Source organism: Engraulis encrasicolus, chromosome 8, assembly GCF_034702125.1.
Source record: "Engraulis encrasicolus isolate BLACKSEA-1 chromosome 8, IST_EnEncr_1.0, whole genome shotgun sequence".
NCBI lineage: Eukaryota > Metazoa > Chordata > Actinopteri > Clupeiformes > Engraulidae > Engraulis > Engraulis encrasicolus.
The window spans coordinates 23794045-23809962 of record NC_085864.1 but is presented as its reverse complement, the minus strand read 5'-3'; the positions used below and the strand labels follow the sequence as shown (position 1 = coordinate 23809962).

The following is a 15918-nucleotide window of genomic DNA, read 5'->3' as shown; positions in this document are numbered from 1 at the left end:
ACAATATATGTTTGAAAGTGCTTATGTCCCTTAGCAGTAATGTTGTCATTAATCTGTACAACTGATATAGAAAATGTGATTGTTGAGCTTCATAAGTAGGATTTTATGAGTCACTGTGATACAGACTGACACATTTTTCATCATAAATCCCTAACGTCTGATTTGAATATAGTCACCCTCCTTACACAAGACTTCCTTCTCCAGAGATAATCCCTAGTGTATGTTCATAGGATTTTTCGAACACATAAGGGATCAATAGCACAAAAACACTTTCAAAACAGTCAACGGTGTAACTCAACTGTGTTACGGTCAACAGTGCAGGGGAACAAGTCGGCACTTTTTTTAGGAGAAAAAAACAGAGCAGACAAACCCATCTCCCTAGAACACAAATTATTTTGTTTGTTTGTCTGTCAATATGGATATAAATTGGCAAAAACATACTCCTCCTCAACTGTCATCAGTGTTGCCAGATTGGGCTGGTTCCCGCCCAATTGGGCTGCTTAGGATGGCCGTGGGCGGGTAAAAATGGCATCGATCAGAAAAACCTTCCCACTGCCATATAAATCAATAGAATTGGACGGGTTTTTAGGGCGGATTTTGATTATTTTTTGGGCTGGAAATCATCAGCCTCATCTGGCAACCCTGACTGTCATACTTAATTGTAACACCATTGACGGTAACACCGTTGACATTTCAGCCATTTTTATGGTGTTGTGCTAACTGAGGACCTCAGAAGTTCCACCACAACACCTTAATCAATTCATGTATCTGTATGCTTTATCTGTGTTTTTCTACATGTGATTTCTAATTCAGATTCTTATGAATATGTTGATAACACTGTTGACAGGCAATTTTCCCGCTATGAGAACATGAAAAAGAATGGATTAAATTATGGAAGGATGGAGCTCAAAATTTACCAAAAAGTCTTCCCGTATCCTGCCAAAGAGGTTATGACATCACATGATGTTATTCGTATGGCCTAAGACCAAACCATTACTGATTTATGGAGGAGGTTTCAGACCGTGACACGGTTAACACAGTTTTCGTGGACACACACAACATGGCAAATTTCATGTATAATGGAAAGGACAGTGGTCTTTCTGACAGTTTTGTCATATTGTGATGATTACTGTGAATCAACATTTGCAATCGTCTTGGGCAAAACAAGTTTCTTTACATGCTAATATGAAGACTGAATCTGACATTTGGAAAACAGGACGGCATGAAAACGCCCAAAACCAGTATTAAATATTCATTCTTGCTGAGGGAAATAATGCTATGTCTACACTTTCTGTATTATATGAAAGATAAATGTTTTCTAATGTCCAAAACATCATTGGATGCAGTTAATAGTTAATGGAATTGGCAAATAAAATCCACGGACTTAAAAGTGTAGGCGAATTAGAGAATCACTCACATACTGAATCATCTGTGGCAGTGGTACTGTGGGCCCCTATGTGGTGTATGTCTGTGTTTATCCCAAAATCACGCTTCAAATAATTCAGCAAGGTAGACAGTTGACTAAAGTCATAGCAAGACATCACAGATATATTTCACTTTGACTCCAAAAGCATATTCTGGTCATTCCACAGCAATGTTCTGTGCTTCATCATGTGTCTGCGGCGCTGTGGTTTTTCAATGCAATGACAAGGAGATGTGTGACCATGCCACTGATTTATTTACCTGGGACAAAACAGACAAATCACATCACAGGCCTATACTGTTACACTGACACTTTTCCATATTCACTCCACTTCTCAAAATAGTGGCTGTATGACTCTGTCAATTGATGTGACTCTCAAAGATTGTAAATGGTAAATTGAGCGCCACTGGTGTTGCGTCATTAGGCGTACTGTCTGTGCATTTCCCTTCGTCTTGTTGTCGTCAGGACAATAATCAGGGCCCAATAACATCAAAGGCCATTCGAGTACTGGAAAGGGAATCATCATAAAATGTTATTGACAGCCAGAATTGGCAAGTTTATGTCATCATAATGTTAGAAACACCTGTTTCACCCCACAGATTATTTTAACCCATTAATGCTGGATGTCACGTTGTGCAACATTGACCTTTGGTGCCCGGAGCTGCATGACGCAGCATTCAGGCTCATGAGATTTAATATATTTTTATTAAAATGTTGGTATGTTAGAGCTGAATGAACAGATTCTAATGCAAGATGAGGGTCTTAGCGTTTAAATGAAACGTATATATTTCATGTTTTTATGTGCTTCATAGACATTTAGGTTTTTAAAGGGCTTAGGCATTAAGCAGGTATTTTTTGCAGGTGCTTTAGGCATTAATGGGTTAAATCATAGCATACCTACTTCATGGGTGCATCCCAATATGTGTCCTTGCCTCCTCCACTTGTGCTTGTCTCCTCGTCCCGCCTCCTGGCCCCTCCTCCGTGGAGAAAACGATAAAGTTTCCCAGCTGTCAGCCTCGCCACAACAACTTTTGAGGGACTGTTTTTCATTCACCATCCCAATTGCAAATGAGGAAAAGACTTTACAATTGAGCTTTTGCAAGATATTGAAATATAATGCTGTTGTCAGTGATGTCATCATGACGAGAAGCAAGTGGAGGAGGCAAGTGGAGGAGGCAAGGTCACATATTGGGATGCACACCATGACACGGCAAAACCATTGGAAAAGCCGTTCTGTGGTTTGATAGGCCTAATGGTGTTTTCATGGCAGAAAGTTCAAATGTGGGCTACAGCGACCATTTTGTATTAAGGTGTCCGCATTCATCTATGGGCCATTCTTAAAACTCATCTTCGGATATTCTCTGCAATAGGCGAGAAACAATGCCGCATTGTGTTTGTGCACAGTCTTATCATGTTTTCCCTATTCAGCTTTTTTGTTGCCGAAAAACTCCCCTAATATCGTAGGCATTCAAGCTATTCCCTTTCCCCCTTTAAAACATTTTTGTTTAAATGAAGTTGATTTTTTTTCTTGGTTTTTTTATCTTTTGGCTGTGTTTTATTTGTAGGCCTGGGTCTGGCTTTGGAGAGGCAATCCACCTGCACTGTAGCCTACAGAAAACAATATGCAGTAGTGAGACAAACTTGGACCTTCAGTTCAGCTGCAGCTATAATATAATCTAGGCTTACTGGTGTTGTAATTACATCCATAACAGTAGCCAGTGTTCATATTTCCTTCTAACAGAATTTTGAGAGGCCCGTAGAGGTTCCCAAAGGAGTCACTGATTTTTTTAAATTTATTTTTTTATGTGAAAATGATTAGGCCTACAATGACTAAAATCAACTTGTAAACAACCTTGGCAGTGCAGCCTGCTTTAGGGCTACTTAATTCAGTATGGAAATGTCTAGACCAGATGATGTTGCTTTGTTGCCATTCATTCTGAGGTGTGTCCTCTGATTTGCAACTTGTAGAGCTCTAGGCCTGAAATCAATCCTATGGTCACACAACATTGAGGTTGAGATCAGGAAACAATTACTAGGCCCTAGTTAACAACAACAAAGTTGTTTGGCTGAATCATAATTATGCGCATGGTCAGAAATATGTAAATGTGAAAAGTAGGTTGCCTAGGGGGCGCGCGCAGCAGATAGGAGTTTATTTCAAACATTTGCGTTGCCACCGACGGCCGCATCTCCTGGCCTCCGTAGGCAGGAAAGCATGAGTCCGTCGAACTGGCATCCCTGAAAACGCTGGCGTTGATTGGGCAATACAAATGTCTAGTCATTCGGTGAGTCCCCAGTGCTCTCACTGACACTCGCACTACAGTTCAATGGAGGAACGGCCCAACGAAGGGGCACTCGGGAGATATTCTAATCATGGAAAAGCGGAAAGCAACACTGATCGATTGAACAAATTGGTGAATAATGATCAGTGCCACTGCCAGCACCAGGACGAGGAAACGTCGACGAAGAAAACTGGTCAGTTGTCTGAAGGGAGCAACTCAAACTTTAACCGAAGACCTGAGGTCTGGATCGTGTTGTTTTAGCTAATGCTAGCTAGCTAGTGGAATATATCAGTGAAAGTTATAAGGGAGTGTCTGAGGTGCCGATGTTGGAGATACTAAAGTTAGCATATGGCTAATATTAGCTGTCTTGCTATCCACTAGCATGTGTGGACATTGACCTTGTGCACCGGTTTCTGCCCATTCATCTTACAATTGTGACACAATTGCACAAGTTCAGTTTGTTCTGTATTCAATATCAATGTTAAGAGTTATAGAAGGCAATGCCATCGTTTGTGTTTCGTTTGCACTTGGAATAGACTTTGCAGACGACTCCGTTGCATAGCTTTCTCCATTAGCTAGCCCTGTCGCTTCCCCAGCAACTCGAACCGGCTCTCTTGGAATGTTCTTGCTCGTTCGCCTGTACTGTTGCTATTTCCTGTCCGCCATGTTGGGTGCAAATATGGCATAAACTCATTCTGAAATATAGATGCAGTGGTGAAGTTTTAAAATTGCTGCATGATTGATTGTTGTAAGTTAGATGCCAACCCAAAATGCTAATCAAACTATTGTCAAACTGTGTTTGTAGGTTAGCCAGCTACCAGCTAGAATGCTATTGCTCGCTTGCTAACTGGCGATTCTATCCACAGGCCCTGTTGCTCTCGTGTCACTCTGTCAGTCATGTGAGCAGGCCTGTCAAGAATTTTAGACTGGGGAGGTTTGCTGTAAAATGTAAACCCCCAAACGATGTAAATTTAACCATAGTTGCACATCAAGTAACATCAGGGCTGGAATATTAATAAAACACACGTCACAGACCTCGTTGGTGTTGGTATATTTATCGAAAAGGTTTTGCAATAACTTGGTGGGGAAGATAAGTTCCAGACCTAGCGACCAAGCTAACATTAGTTGGTTAGCATTTGCCCACTGAATTGGGTTTAGTCGCAGTCCAAGACCGTAAAGCCGACTAGATGAACGGTCAATCTGACTGCGTAATGGATATATTTGTCTTCAATGACCAAACAGTTGGCCATGTAGTCGTGTTTTGATGACTTTGTCGGAAATATTGCAAGTAAAAACGTAAGCATTTCGCGTCAGCTAGCACGATGACTGTGGAAGTGTATTTGGTTAGCGTACTTGTCTTCTTATTCAAAGATGCAACCGTTTTGACATATCAACATGGTAAAGCTACCTTCTGAGTTGTGCGGAAATGGTCTGGCAAATATTGTTGTTGCTCACCAAGTGTGAGATTGTAAATTTGGAAGCTACCCGCTGTAGCCGCCTGGGGCACACGGACTGAACCGAAAAAATGACAGATGCAACCCTCACTGAATAGAACGCCAGTGGGTTTCGAAGAACATCATAAATATTTCCAAGTCAGTGGGTTGGAGTAGTTGAGTGTTAACAGGAGAAGACACATCCACGGGACATCTTAAACATGTATTTTAATGTTTGGATATTCTTTTTAACCAATATTTTATGCGCGAGAGTGCTGAGGTGTCAAAATACCATGCCAGAGATCAGCCTAGTGGTTGCCGCGCCATATTATATTTCTCCTGACGTGGTCATTTGGGTTGCAACTATTTAAAGAACTTGTAAACAGTAAGATAAGTTTGTCCCAGCTAGGATGAAGTGCTGTGGCCTTGGTTAATTTGCAGTCCATTTTCTGTTTGCTGCCGTTTTATGTCGTTGTAACCATGTACATAAAGAATGTAAATGTGTCGAATTGACTGGAGTTGCTTAACGCCACACTACACATGCTCAATGTATTGTTTATACACTTACTTTCCTTTTAGTTCTACTTAATGTTTACTTACAACATAATGATACTTCCTGTATTTCGTTAAATAGGCCCAGTGGTCAGATGACTTCATTTCTCAAGCCAAGTTTTAACCTGAGAGGAATCAGGACGTGCCTCAGGTGGACTTGGCATTTAGCCACTTGAAACACCCTCTTTGGATCTCTAGTATTGCCAGTCGGGCCTATCTGACACTCAAGCTCTAGCATCCACTTTGTGTCGACACTGTAGAGCAAGTTGTGCTGTGCTGATAGCAGGTGCCACCTGTAACTTGATGTTTTTTTACTGCTGTGTCTCCACGATGGCATTTTTATTTTGAATTAAAGCCTTGTTCTGTGGTCTTGGCAGGTTATGGAAAAGTAAACGGCAACACTGGGGAGGGAGAGGAGATTTCCACTGCCTTGAATCCAAACAGCATCACACATCCTACACGCGACAGTGGCCATGAGGACAACAGACGACCCCTAGAACACCCCCTCAAACCCAGAACTCCTTCTTCAAAGACCCAGGCTGCTTACCCAGGGGCGGCGGAACGTAGTAAAGCTGCAGAGAGCGGTAGCAGCAGCAGCAGTAACAGTGTTGACCCCTTAATAAGCAACATGGACTGCCCTAATGACCGCCCACCTGACCTTAAGACCCTGGAGGGAAAGAAGGAGGCTCTAGTGTCCCTCAATGGCCTGGTGGTGACCCCCAGCAGCAGTTGCGGTTCCAGTCCCCTAACCAACGGCTATCCGGGGAAACCCGGGGGTTCCTTGACGGACAACGACGGTAGCGGCTCCGAGAACGGCTACACCACGCCCAAGAAGCGTCGCAGTGTTCAGCGTGGTGCTGCCAAAGCGGCTGCTGCCGGCGGGGACGTTGTGATCGTGCAGTCGACAGCAGCGGCAAAGGCCATGCATCCGACGGCGACCGCAGGCAAACAGCAGCGGCCCGACTCGCCGTTTTCCACCGAGTCGGCCGACAAGAGCCCAGCTTTCGTGCCGCACGGTAACGGCCGGACTCCTCGCGAACTGCCTGCCGCTTCTGCCGCTACCCCCTCTGCCTCTCCCGCCCTGCCCCCTGCCGAGTTTCCCCAGAAGAACTCTGAAGGCAAGGTGGCGACCGGGGCAGGGGCTGCGTTGGGGGCCGCGGCGGGCAAAAAGCCGGACGAGCGGCCCGTCAAAGCCAAGGCGGTGACTGCTGCCGCCTCCGCCGCGGCCAAAGACGACTCGTGGACGCTGTTCAAGCCTCCGCCCGTCTTCCCCGTGGACAATAGCAGCGCTAAGATAGTGCCTAAGATCAGTTATGCAAGCAAAGTGAAGGAGAACCTCAACAGGGTCAACGCGGCAGTGGCGGCTGCCCAGGCCTCTTCTTCGTTGTCACCGGCGGCGGTATCGGCTACTGCTGCAGCCGAAAGGGACCTTCTCCTTCCGCCGACCCAGACCCCACCGCCACCCATGCCGCCAGGCAAACTGTCCCAGGTGCCCATGTCTGCCGTCAAGACCATCACCTCTGCCAGCTTTACCAACGGACCCCTTCCCCCGGCCGAGGGTAGCAGCAGCAGCAACAATGGCTGCCCTCTGCCCGGTGCTCCCTTTAATACCTCTCCTCCTTCTACTGCCCCTGCTCCCTTGGCTGCTGCTGCTGCTGGTGGCATGGCGTCCGGCGCGCTGGTCTCCCCCGTCCAGGGAGGCGAGAATGTAGCATCCCCCTCGTCCTCGTCCTCGGCCACCAGCCCATGTGCAGGTGGCGGTGGTGGTGTCGTCGCGCCCCCCGTGGTGCCAGAGCCACGGAAGCCCAGCTTGTTTGTGTACCCGCATGCCGCCGGACCCCCGTCTAATATGCAACTTTCGCTGCCTAGCGGCCGCCAAGCTGACCCCCCTGGCCCCCCTTCCTCTTCCTCCACCTCGTCCTCCTCTGTAGCGTCTGGGGGACCCGCGTCCTCCTCCTCCTCCTCCTCCAACCCCGGCCAGCCAGCTCACCAGAAGTCACTGGGGGACATCTTTCAGAACCAGTGGGGGCTGTCTTTCATCAACGAGCCCAGCGCCGGCCCTGTGGGTGGTGGTGGTGGTGGTGGTGGTGGTAGTAGTGTAGGGGCGGGGGCTGCTGCCAGCCGGACAGAGGGCAGGGGCAAGCCCACGGTAGTGACCTTCCAGGGCGGCTTCCCCCCCTCCTCCGCACCCCTGCCCCCGCCACAGGGCTCCACCACTTCTGCTCAGAGACAGGAGCACCACCACCACACCCATGCTCCCCACCACCACCACCACCCACCTTTCCCCAAGTCCCACGAGCTGGACAAGCGGACTAGCCCCCTGTCCTCCGGCCGGGTGGGGCCCCTCCGCTCCTCTCCGGGCCCCCTGGCTGCGGCGGCTGCTCCTCAGGAGGGAGGAGGCTTGCTGCACACCACCCCGTCCCTCCCCTCCGGGGCGCCGAAAGAGCCCGAGCCCAGGAACCTCAGTGCAATAGTGTTCAGCTCCTCCTCCTCCTCTGCTAAGGACCAGGGGGGAGACCTGCCCCAGGCCTCCCCGACAAACACTGCCCCTGTGCTGGCCTTGGCCAGAGAGCAGGGCTATACCAAGGGCTTTGAGAGGTCTAGCTGGGGGATGTTTGATTTAAAAGCTGCTGTAATTTATCACACTAAAGGTAAATTGGTCTGCAGAGCATTTTCTTCTCTCTCTCTCTCTCTCTCTCTCTCTCTCTCTCTCTCTTGCCCTGACTCGCTCTCTCTGACACTCTCTCTTTCTATCGGGGTCATAGTTGTGTGGTGTGTTTTTTGTTTTTTTAAATAGAGAAACCTAGCATTGTGTAATGGGACACTTTGAAATGATCGTTAAAGTTTGTATCTCCGTCTATTAACCAAATGAGGGAACAAAGGGCGGCCCTTGGCCATGCCTAAATACCAATGTGCTCTTGTAGGATGATGTCAATTTTTACAGCTTAACCACCAGCCAGCTTAGGACGTCTGATCCTGGCCTGTTGCGCTTTGTTTTTATTATTCACCCACCTATAATTCATCACTATTCTGCCTGACCAAGGCTTAATGCTAATTACATGCAAACTGCTATAGTTTTTAAAACAAAGGAACGGGTTTGGAAGGCTGTGTGGTGTAGGTCTTGAGGTATAGACTATGAGAAGGTGCTCTTGAGTGGGGAAAAAATAGAGTCAATATTAACTAAATTAATTAGGATTGAGTCTATTAATCAAAGCTGATTTAGCCTGTTTGAAGATTACCTTGGTTGTCTCTATAGTTTAGTCTTAAGATTATATGCTGTCTTCTTCGTATTCACCTGACCAGTTGTTCTTTTTTTTTCAGAAATGGAATATATTCTGAATATACAAAAGCAAGGTAAGAACGTTTTTGTGCTATTTGTGTTCAAAGAAGAATGGCTTTTGAAGAAAGGATGGCTCAGTGAGTTTTGCAGGAGCTTAATTCACAGCGTCATCAGCGTGTGCTCTGATTCGGCAATGCAATCATTCTATTACCACTCTCTCTGCTCTGTTCAGTGTCGCCTGCAAAGCGTTATGCACTCATTACTCCCAGTTTTATGTCAGATTAACCTTTTCCAAAGCGGGGGTTGTTTCTTTTGTGAAGTTTTCATCACAACTGTGATGCCCAGAAATATTACATCCTGAGTCATATGGCTCACATGACCTAAATCGTGCTCTCTTTCTCCCTCCCTCCCTCCCTCCCTCTCTCTCCCTCAGATCCAAAAAGAGTCGTCCTCTACAGGGACACTAAGGACGGACCTAACCAGTGAAGTGACAACCTGGATTAAAACACTACAACGTCTTTAGCTGGGACACTGCTGCTGCCGCTTGCTGGCAGACATGAAACAAAAAAAGCAAACACAAAAACACATTATCAACAAACAACAACAACAAAGAGGAGTATATGCTGTATGGGACATGGATAATACTCTCTAGCGAAAAAGAAACAAAACAAAAAAAAGAGAAAACATTGTTGACTTTGAAGCTGAATCTTTGGAGTGCGATGCGGTGGAGAAGCTGTGTGGAAAAGCTTCTCTGTATTACAGAGATGGGTGGTTAGTCGGCAATAGTTAAGTGTGTGTGTTGGAAGGGGGACAGGACAGGTGTCTGTGTGTGTGTGTGTATGCTTGTGTGTATGGTGCGTTGGGGAGAGTGAGGGGGTGTTTGGAGGCAGCCGGAAGAAACCTGCGAGACAATCGATTGGTGGAGTGGAGACGAGTGGCAACCTGTAGGGCTCAGGCTGTCCACCACTCCTCCTCCTCTTCCCCCCTCAACAGAAGCTTGATGGACCTGGATATTAGAGAAAAAAAATGCTGTGGAGAAGCAGTCAAATATGACTGTGGATGGTGTGTGTGTGTGTCCTTAATTTCAGAAAACAACAACAACAAAAAGGCTATGGACAAACCCCTTAATCCACACACACATGCACATAAACACTTTCTGAACAACGATGACGACAAAGAAATACCGTTATGGTTAAGGCATTGTGCTGAAGCCACTAAAGTTACAACACAGAACTGTGGGGGAGATGCGACGGACTCCTTTCGCTTCTTCCTCTTCCTGAGAGAGGGAGGAGGAGCTGCAGTCCTTCTTTAGATGCCTCTATTTTTTTCTTTTCTTTTCCTGTGCGAATTCAGCGTGTTTGAGAAGACTCCTGAACTGTTTTATGGTGTTGTTCTGGCATTCGTGGAGACGGGTGGAACTGACTGGAAGGAGTGTCTCCGTTTGACTGCCCTCGTGACTTGAAACGGGAGGGATCGAGAGAAAACACTGACAACGCAAGAGGGAATTGGTGTCCTGCTCAAGATTTTTAGGTTAATCTCTGAGAAAGAAAATAAAACGGGACACTGTTTAGATGTCTTGGGAGACAACAAATTATTCAATGCCTTGTGGGCGCAGTTAATTGTCTTAATGTCAGTTTTTGACTAAGATGGGGGTCCTTCGTTTTGTTGGTAAACACTTAACTAAAGTTTCTTTTTGTTTTTGTCTTTTTTATGTTTTGTTTTTGTTCGCTTGCCTGTTCTTTCTGTTTTTCACGGACAAGGAGAACGCTTCTATGGATATCCAGAAAAGCAAAGACAGATTGTCCAATTGAGAGACAGAAGTCCAATTTGGACCCCCATCCCCCTACCCAGGTCTTGCTTTTCTCGGGCAAAACTAGTGTGACAAGATAGTCATTCTTCCATTGGAAAGCTCTCAAAGTGCTATTGTTTCACCTGTCTTATCAGTGGCTCTCAGATACAACCTGACGGACGTTCCCACCGCAAAATATGTGGCTGTGGTAAATTTGGCAGAGCCTACTACTCTTTTCTTTTTCTGTTTATGTTTCTGATTTTCTGTTTCAGTTTTTTTTTTCTTCCTCACCTACGCAGGATTCTTGACGTAACATTTTTTTTTGTTAGGAATAATGGACTGTTTGCTCCACTCTGAAACCAGAATCAATTCAATGCTGTGTCATATGTCCATAATTTGTTTACCCAGATGCTCAGAAGGTTTTTAGTTTTGTTTATACTCTAGTTGTTAGGATTTGTCTTGTTTTTTTTTTGTTTTGTTTTTTTTTTTGTCCCTCGTTACACGCAGACTTGACCGATTCTTCTTTTCGTTGATCTGTTTTTTCCTTCTCTGCTGCTTCGTCTCATGTTGCTTCAATTTGTTTTTATTTTTCTCCAAGTAATTTTGCACAGAGAGAGTGGCGGTAGCAACAGCAACTACTGTTGAGTTTTAAGGGGAGGGGGCAGAGCATCAATGCTTCAGGATGTAGGTTACTATTCCACACGCCAGAAGCCAGTCGACCCGGGTCAAGAGTATATGTAGTGTGTATTTGTGAAGAGGGATATTTGTTTGGAAGCCTTTAGGGTCCTGTGGACAGCCTGTCATTAAGAAGTTTTATGACGGTAAACAGGGCTTTGTTTTTTCTCGCCCATTTTATTTTTTATTAAAAGGCTGGTTTGTCCTAGGTTGACTGCTACTTCCCCCCTTCCTCTGCTGTCCTTGTGGGATAGGTTAATATTCAAAGGTCTTCCCTCTTGGAAAAAAAGAGAAACAGTGTGTTTCACTGTTTTTTATTTAGTAATATCAAATAATGAATACTAAAAATGTACTTTTTTCTATCTCTTTCTCTCCCTCCCTTTCCCATTAAATTAATTGAGTATAAAAAATTATTAGCACTTTATCTAATCTTTTAACTTCAATTGCCGTTTTTTTTTTTTCTTCTTTTAAATAGACATATCACTACGTGATGGAAAGATTTCTAGAGAATAAATAAATATAACTAACTAAACAGTAGCCTCTGGCTGTCTGTGCTTTAAAGCATATAAACGTTTAAAAAAAGAAAAAGTCACTCAGGTAGGCTTAAGACTCTATTGTAAGTTAACTTAAAAGACTTTACCACCAGTGTTATTGCCCAAAAACTGAAAACAAGATTGACAGAGTCTCTCCTTTTACTGTGTCTTCTTCCTCCTTGTCTTCTGTATTCGCTCGAGGCCAAGCCCTTCACGTCATATTGTTTTGGAACACGAGAGGTTTCTCTTTTAGTTTAATTTCGCTCTCTTTCTACAAATTGTACATTACTGTGTTAGGGGGAGTGGTAAATGAACTTTCTTCTTTCAGGCGTTTTTTTTTTTTTTTTTCATTGTGTTTTGACGTTTGTGTGTCAGTACTGTCTGTTAAAAAAAAAAAAAAAAAAAATCCAGGGTGAACTGAAGCCTGATTGAATTCGTACTATTACCTACTAGTACTATTTGTACTTCTATTTTAGCTGATTAATGCTGATTTTAAAGAAATGGCCTCTCACCAACACTGTGTTGACTTTTTCACTTTTTCACCCTCTCCCCCCATCCCCCCCTCCCAGCCTCCTGTGACCCCCCCCCCTGCCCTATGTGGACATGCGCAGGTGCTGGTCGGGGTCAGACCACACGTGTATTCCACATTTGGCAGGGCTGGTCTTAGACAAGGGTGGGAAAGCCTTACCTCGAGTATACACTATCATATTTTGATTTTCTTTTGCTGTATCCGCATTACTTTTTAGTGCTGGTTTTCAAGCGTTCGGATAAGTTTGTCATTAGTGCCCATGATGAGCTTATGTGAAGCTGTTTGTTTTTAAGTCTGTCAAAGCTTGAGTCACATCTTAGGAAGGGTGTCCCCTGTCAGATTTCAGTCATGTGGAATGATCTAGTAGTCTGTTTCATCTGTTTCCAGGGACTTCATCTGTAATTCACTGTTGCTTCTTTTTTTCTTTATGCGCTGTTGTAGGCAATCTAATTTTCAGACAAAGGGATTTAAACCTGTATCTTGTGTCACGTTTTTCCCCATTAGCAAACACTATTTTAAGTAGCATGACATTGCAATTTTTGTTTTATTTAATGCTTCTGTTTTCTTTTTTGTTATAACTTCAGCTTTTTCCTAATTTTAAACTGAAAACTAACGTCCAAAGAGCTGTTCCATGCTGTGTAGAGAAGGCGCTTGTTGAGTTCTTCTCAATTTTTTTTTTCTTTCTTGAGACCAGTTTGAAAAAAATAAATCTGTTTCTTCGCAGGTTTCTGCCAATGGAACGAATAGTCTCATTGGCTGTAGTTTTAATTTTGTGCAAGATTCTGTCAGGAATGGCTGCATTCTTCTAGACTGAGGCCAGACAAAGTTGTGTTCTGACAAATACTTTTTTTTTTTCTTCTTTTTTTTTGTTGATGGGAAAACCAACGCCTAAAAAAATTGACCTGAAAACAGAATTAACAGCTGACAGTATGGACTTGCACCTCGAAAAACAAAAACAATAAAAAGACAAAAAAAATCATCAGACACTGTCGCAGAAGACTAATTGTGTGCATACCTGTATGCAATGAAAACGATAACAAAAAAAAGCAAAATCTCTGCCTGTCCCATATGCCCTTTATATGTGCGTCACTTTAGAGCTAAATGAGTGGGGATGTTCTGGACGTCTGGAGCTCTGTTTCCACAAGGGGGCCTTCCTCTTGCGTACCCAGACAACAGTGACTTGAGGTCCGCGGAGCAGTTTACAATCAAACGATTGGTGAAGTTCAAATACGTGACTCGGGGGAGATGCGCTACCATGTGAGAAGCAACCGGGCCAGTAAAGCCAGAAAAGGCCAGAGTCTGTCACATTGGCATGTGCCACAGTCATGTTTTTGAAACTTTGCTCCAAAGTTTGTCGCTTGGGGATCATAGACGTGCAAAAATGATTTATATATATTTTTTAGTTGTCCAACTTTTTCCCCATCTCCCAGGCCAAAAAAAACAAAAGAAGAGCACTTGTTTGATTAATATTATTTTTTTGAACGCTAATTTGGAGTTATCACTGTCTACTTCCATCCTCAGAACTGTAGAGATTAGTTTGTTGAGCTGTTGTGACACCCAAGACCTGGGGGCCTATTCTAAAAAGCTTGTTTAGTTACAGGTTCAACTAAGTAAAGCCAGAGAGAGCTGTAAATCTGCTAATAGGAAACACTTCAAAGTTTTTTGTTTCTGTTAAACACAGTTACTTGGCACTCAATTACTAGATTTACTACGTTGCTCGAAGTGACTGCACTTGCTCTTTATGGAATTGCGCCCCTGAAAGAAGAGAAGGACGCAATTGGACTCTGAACAATACTAAAGACAACAAACACTGCATTGAGTTCCTGAGTCTAAAACAAACCCTCCCACATGAATTTCTGTGTCCTGTTTCAGGATTAAAAATAAAGACGGTCTTGTTTATTCTTCTGTTTCGATGTGACCCATCAGCTCGACAAGTTAATAAAGGAGTGTGTTTGCGCGTGTGTATGTAAATGTATGTTTGTCTCTGTGTTAGTGAGGGTGAATGTCTTCATTCTTGCTCACAATGATATGCAAAAGTGTAATGTTTGAAAATTGTCGAGAAAAAAAAGGACAAAATTTAAAAAAAAAAGATTTAAAAAATATATTCAGGGTGCCTGTGCTGAAAAGAAATTTGAAAATGGGAGTCACTTGATAATCATCCAAGACATGTATGAAATAACTTTCTTGCATTTCCCCCCCTCTTATCTCCCCCCACTCTTAAATTTTGTGCCATGTTTTGACTGTTAAAGAAAAACGTTTTAATTAAAATCTCATCTTTTTGTCACTCTTTTCATGGCCTGCCATTCTTGATAGGATGGGGGAGGGAAGGGAGATCGTCTTTTTTTTTTTTTTTTTCGTTTTAAAGTATCTTAGTGTCACTGCTAATAAACTTGTTGGAGAAAAAAGATGATCTTCCCCTCGTTTTATTGTGGTGTTTCATCTTGATAAGGGTCCTGGAGGCCTATACTAAGAAGCTGGTTCAGTAGTAAACCAGGTTAAGTTAAGAGGTAAATCATCTAATAGAAGAGCCTGGAGTCCTGGGAACTCCAGGTTCTCCTCTTAGATGGCTTACCCCTTAACTTACTCCTGAACCATTTTATTCGTATAGGCCCCTGATAATAACATTTCTGTTTTCAGTCAGTGGAGAGTAATGGGTTTCGCTGGGTTGTCAAGTGTTTTATGTTCTGCTGTTAGAAAAGATTTGGATAATATGTGAAGGCTACTCTTTATCAGAACTGTCAGTTGTAAGGCAATAAGACTTTCAGAAAGTGCCTTTCTCCCGTTACATAATTTGACCTATAGCTGTGTGATGAAGGCCTATATTGGAGTACATGTAAACAGAGGTGCGGACAGAGGGGGACAAAGGGGACATTTGTCCCGGGCCCAGGGAGAGAGGGGCCCTAGAATTGGGTCCTCATTGCATGTATTGGGCAGGGGGGCCCTTTCAGATGACTTTGTCCTGGCCCCGGCCAAAGCTTTCAGCTGCCCTGCATGTAAAGAGTAAAAGATATTTGCATTTTAAGAGGTCAGGTGTTTTGTGAAGGTTTCCTCCTTCGGGGCCAAAATGTTCACTGCATTATAGTGTAGACTACAGTATGTCACAGAAGTGAGTACACCCCTCACATTTTTGCAGATTTGTAAGTATATCTTTTCATAGGACAACATTGAAGAAATGTCACTTCAACACAATGATTAGTTAAAAACATATAACCAGGGGGGCGCTGTGGCGCAGCGCGCTAAGCCCCCCACATTTGGGCTTGCATGTCCACCCACGGGGACCCCGGTTCGAATCCGGCCGGGGTCATTTCCCGATCCTCCCCTGTCTCTCTGTCCCATTCGCTTCCTGTCACAATCTTCAACTGTCCTGTCAAATAAAGGCATAAAAGCCCCTAAAAAAAGAAAAACATATAACCGCTTAAATTTGT

At 44.1% G+C, this 15918-nt stretch overlaps 1 protein-coding gene across 1 annotated transcript; it reads left to right on the top strand.

Moving 5' to 3' along the window:
• The first annotated feature begins 1458 nt into the window (after positions 1-1458).
• On the top strand, positions 1459-14777 carry nufip2 (nuclear FMR1 interacting protein 2). Its single transcript, XM_063205241.1, has 4 exons — positions 1459-3895; positions 6065-8338; positions 9009-9041; positions 9401-14777. The coding sequence occupies exons 1-4, from the start codon at positions 3748-3750 to the stop codon at positions 9451-9453; spliced, it is 2508 nt and encodes an 835-aa protein (XP_063061311.1). The 5' UTR covers positions 1459-3747; the 3' UTR covers positions 9454-14777.
• Positions 14778-15918: the final 1141 nt, after the last annotated feature.

Excerpts from the sequence above, each read along its gene's own strand:
- nufip2 (XM_063205241.1), top strand. The coding sequence starts at position 3,748 with ATGGAGGAACGGCCCAACGAAGGGGCACTCGGGAGATATTCTAATCAT. Across the intron at positions 3,896-6,064 it reads AACGTCGACGAAGAAAACTG|GTTATGGAAAAGTAAACGGC; the intron begins GTCAGTTGTCTG and ends TGGTCTTGGCAG. Across the intron at positions 9,042-9,400 it reads TCTGAATATACAAAAGCAAG|ATCCAAAAAGAGTCGTCCTC; the intron begins GTAAGAACGTTT and ends TCTCTCCCTCAG.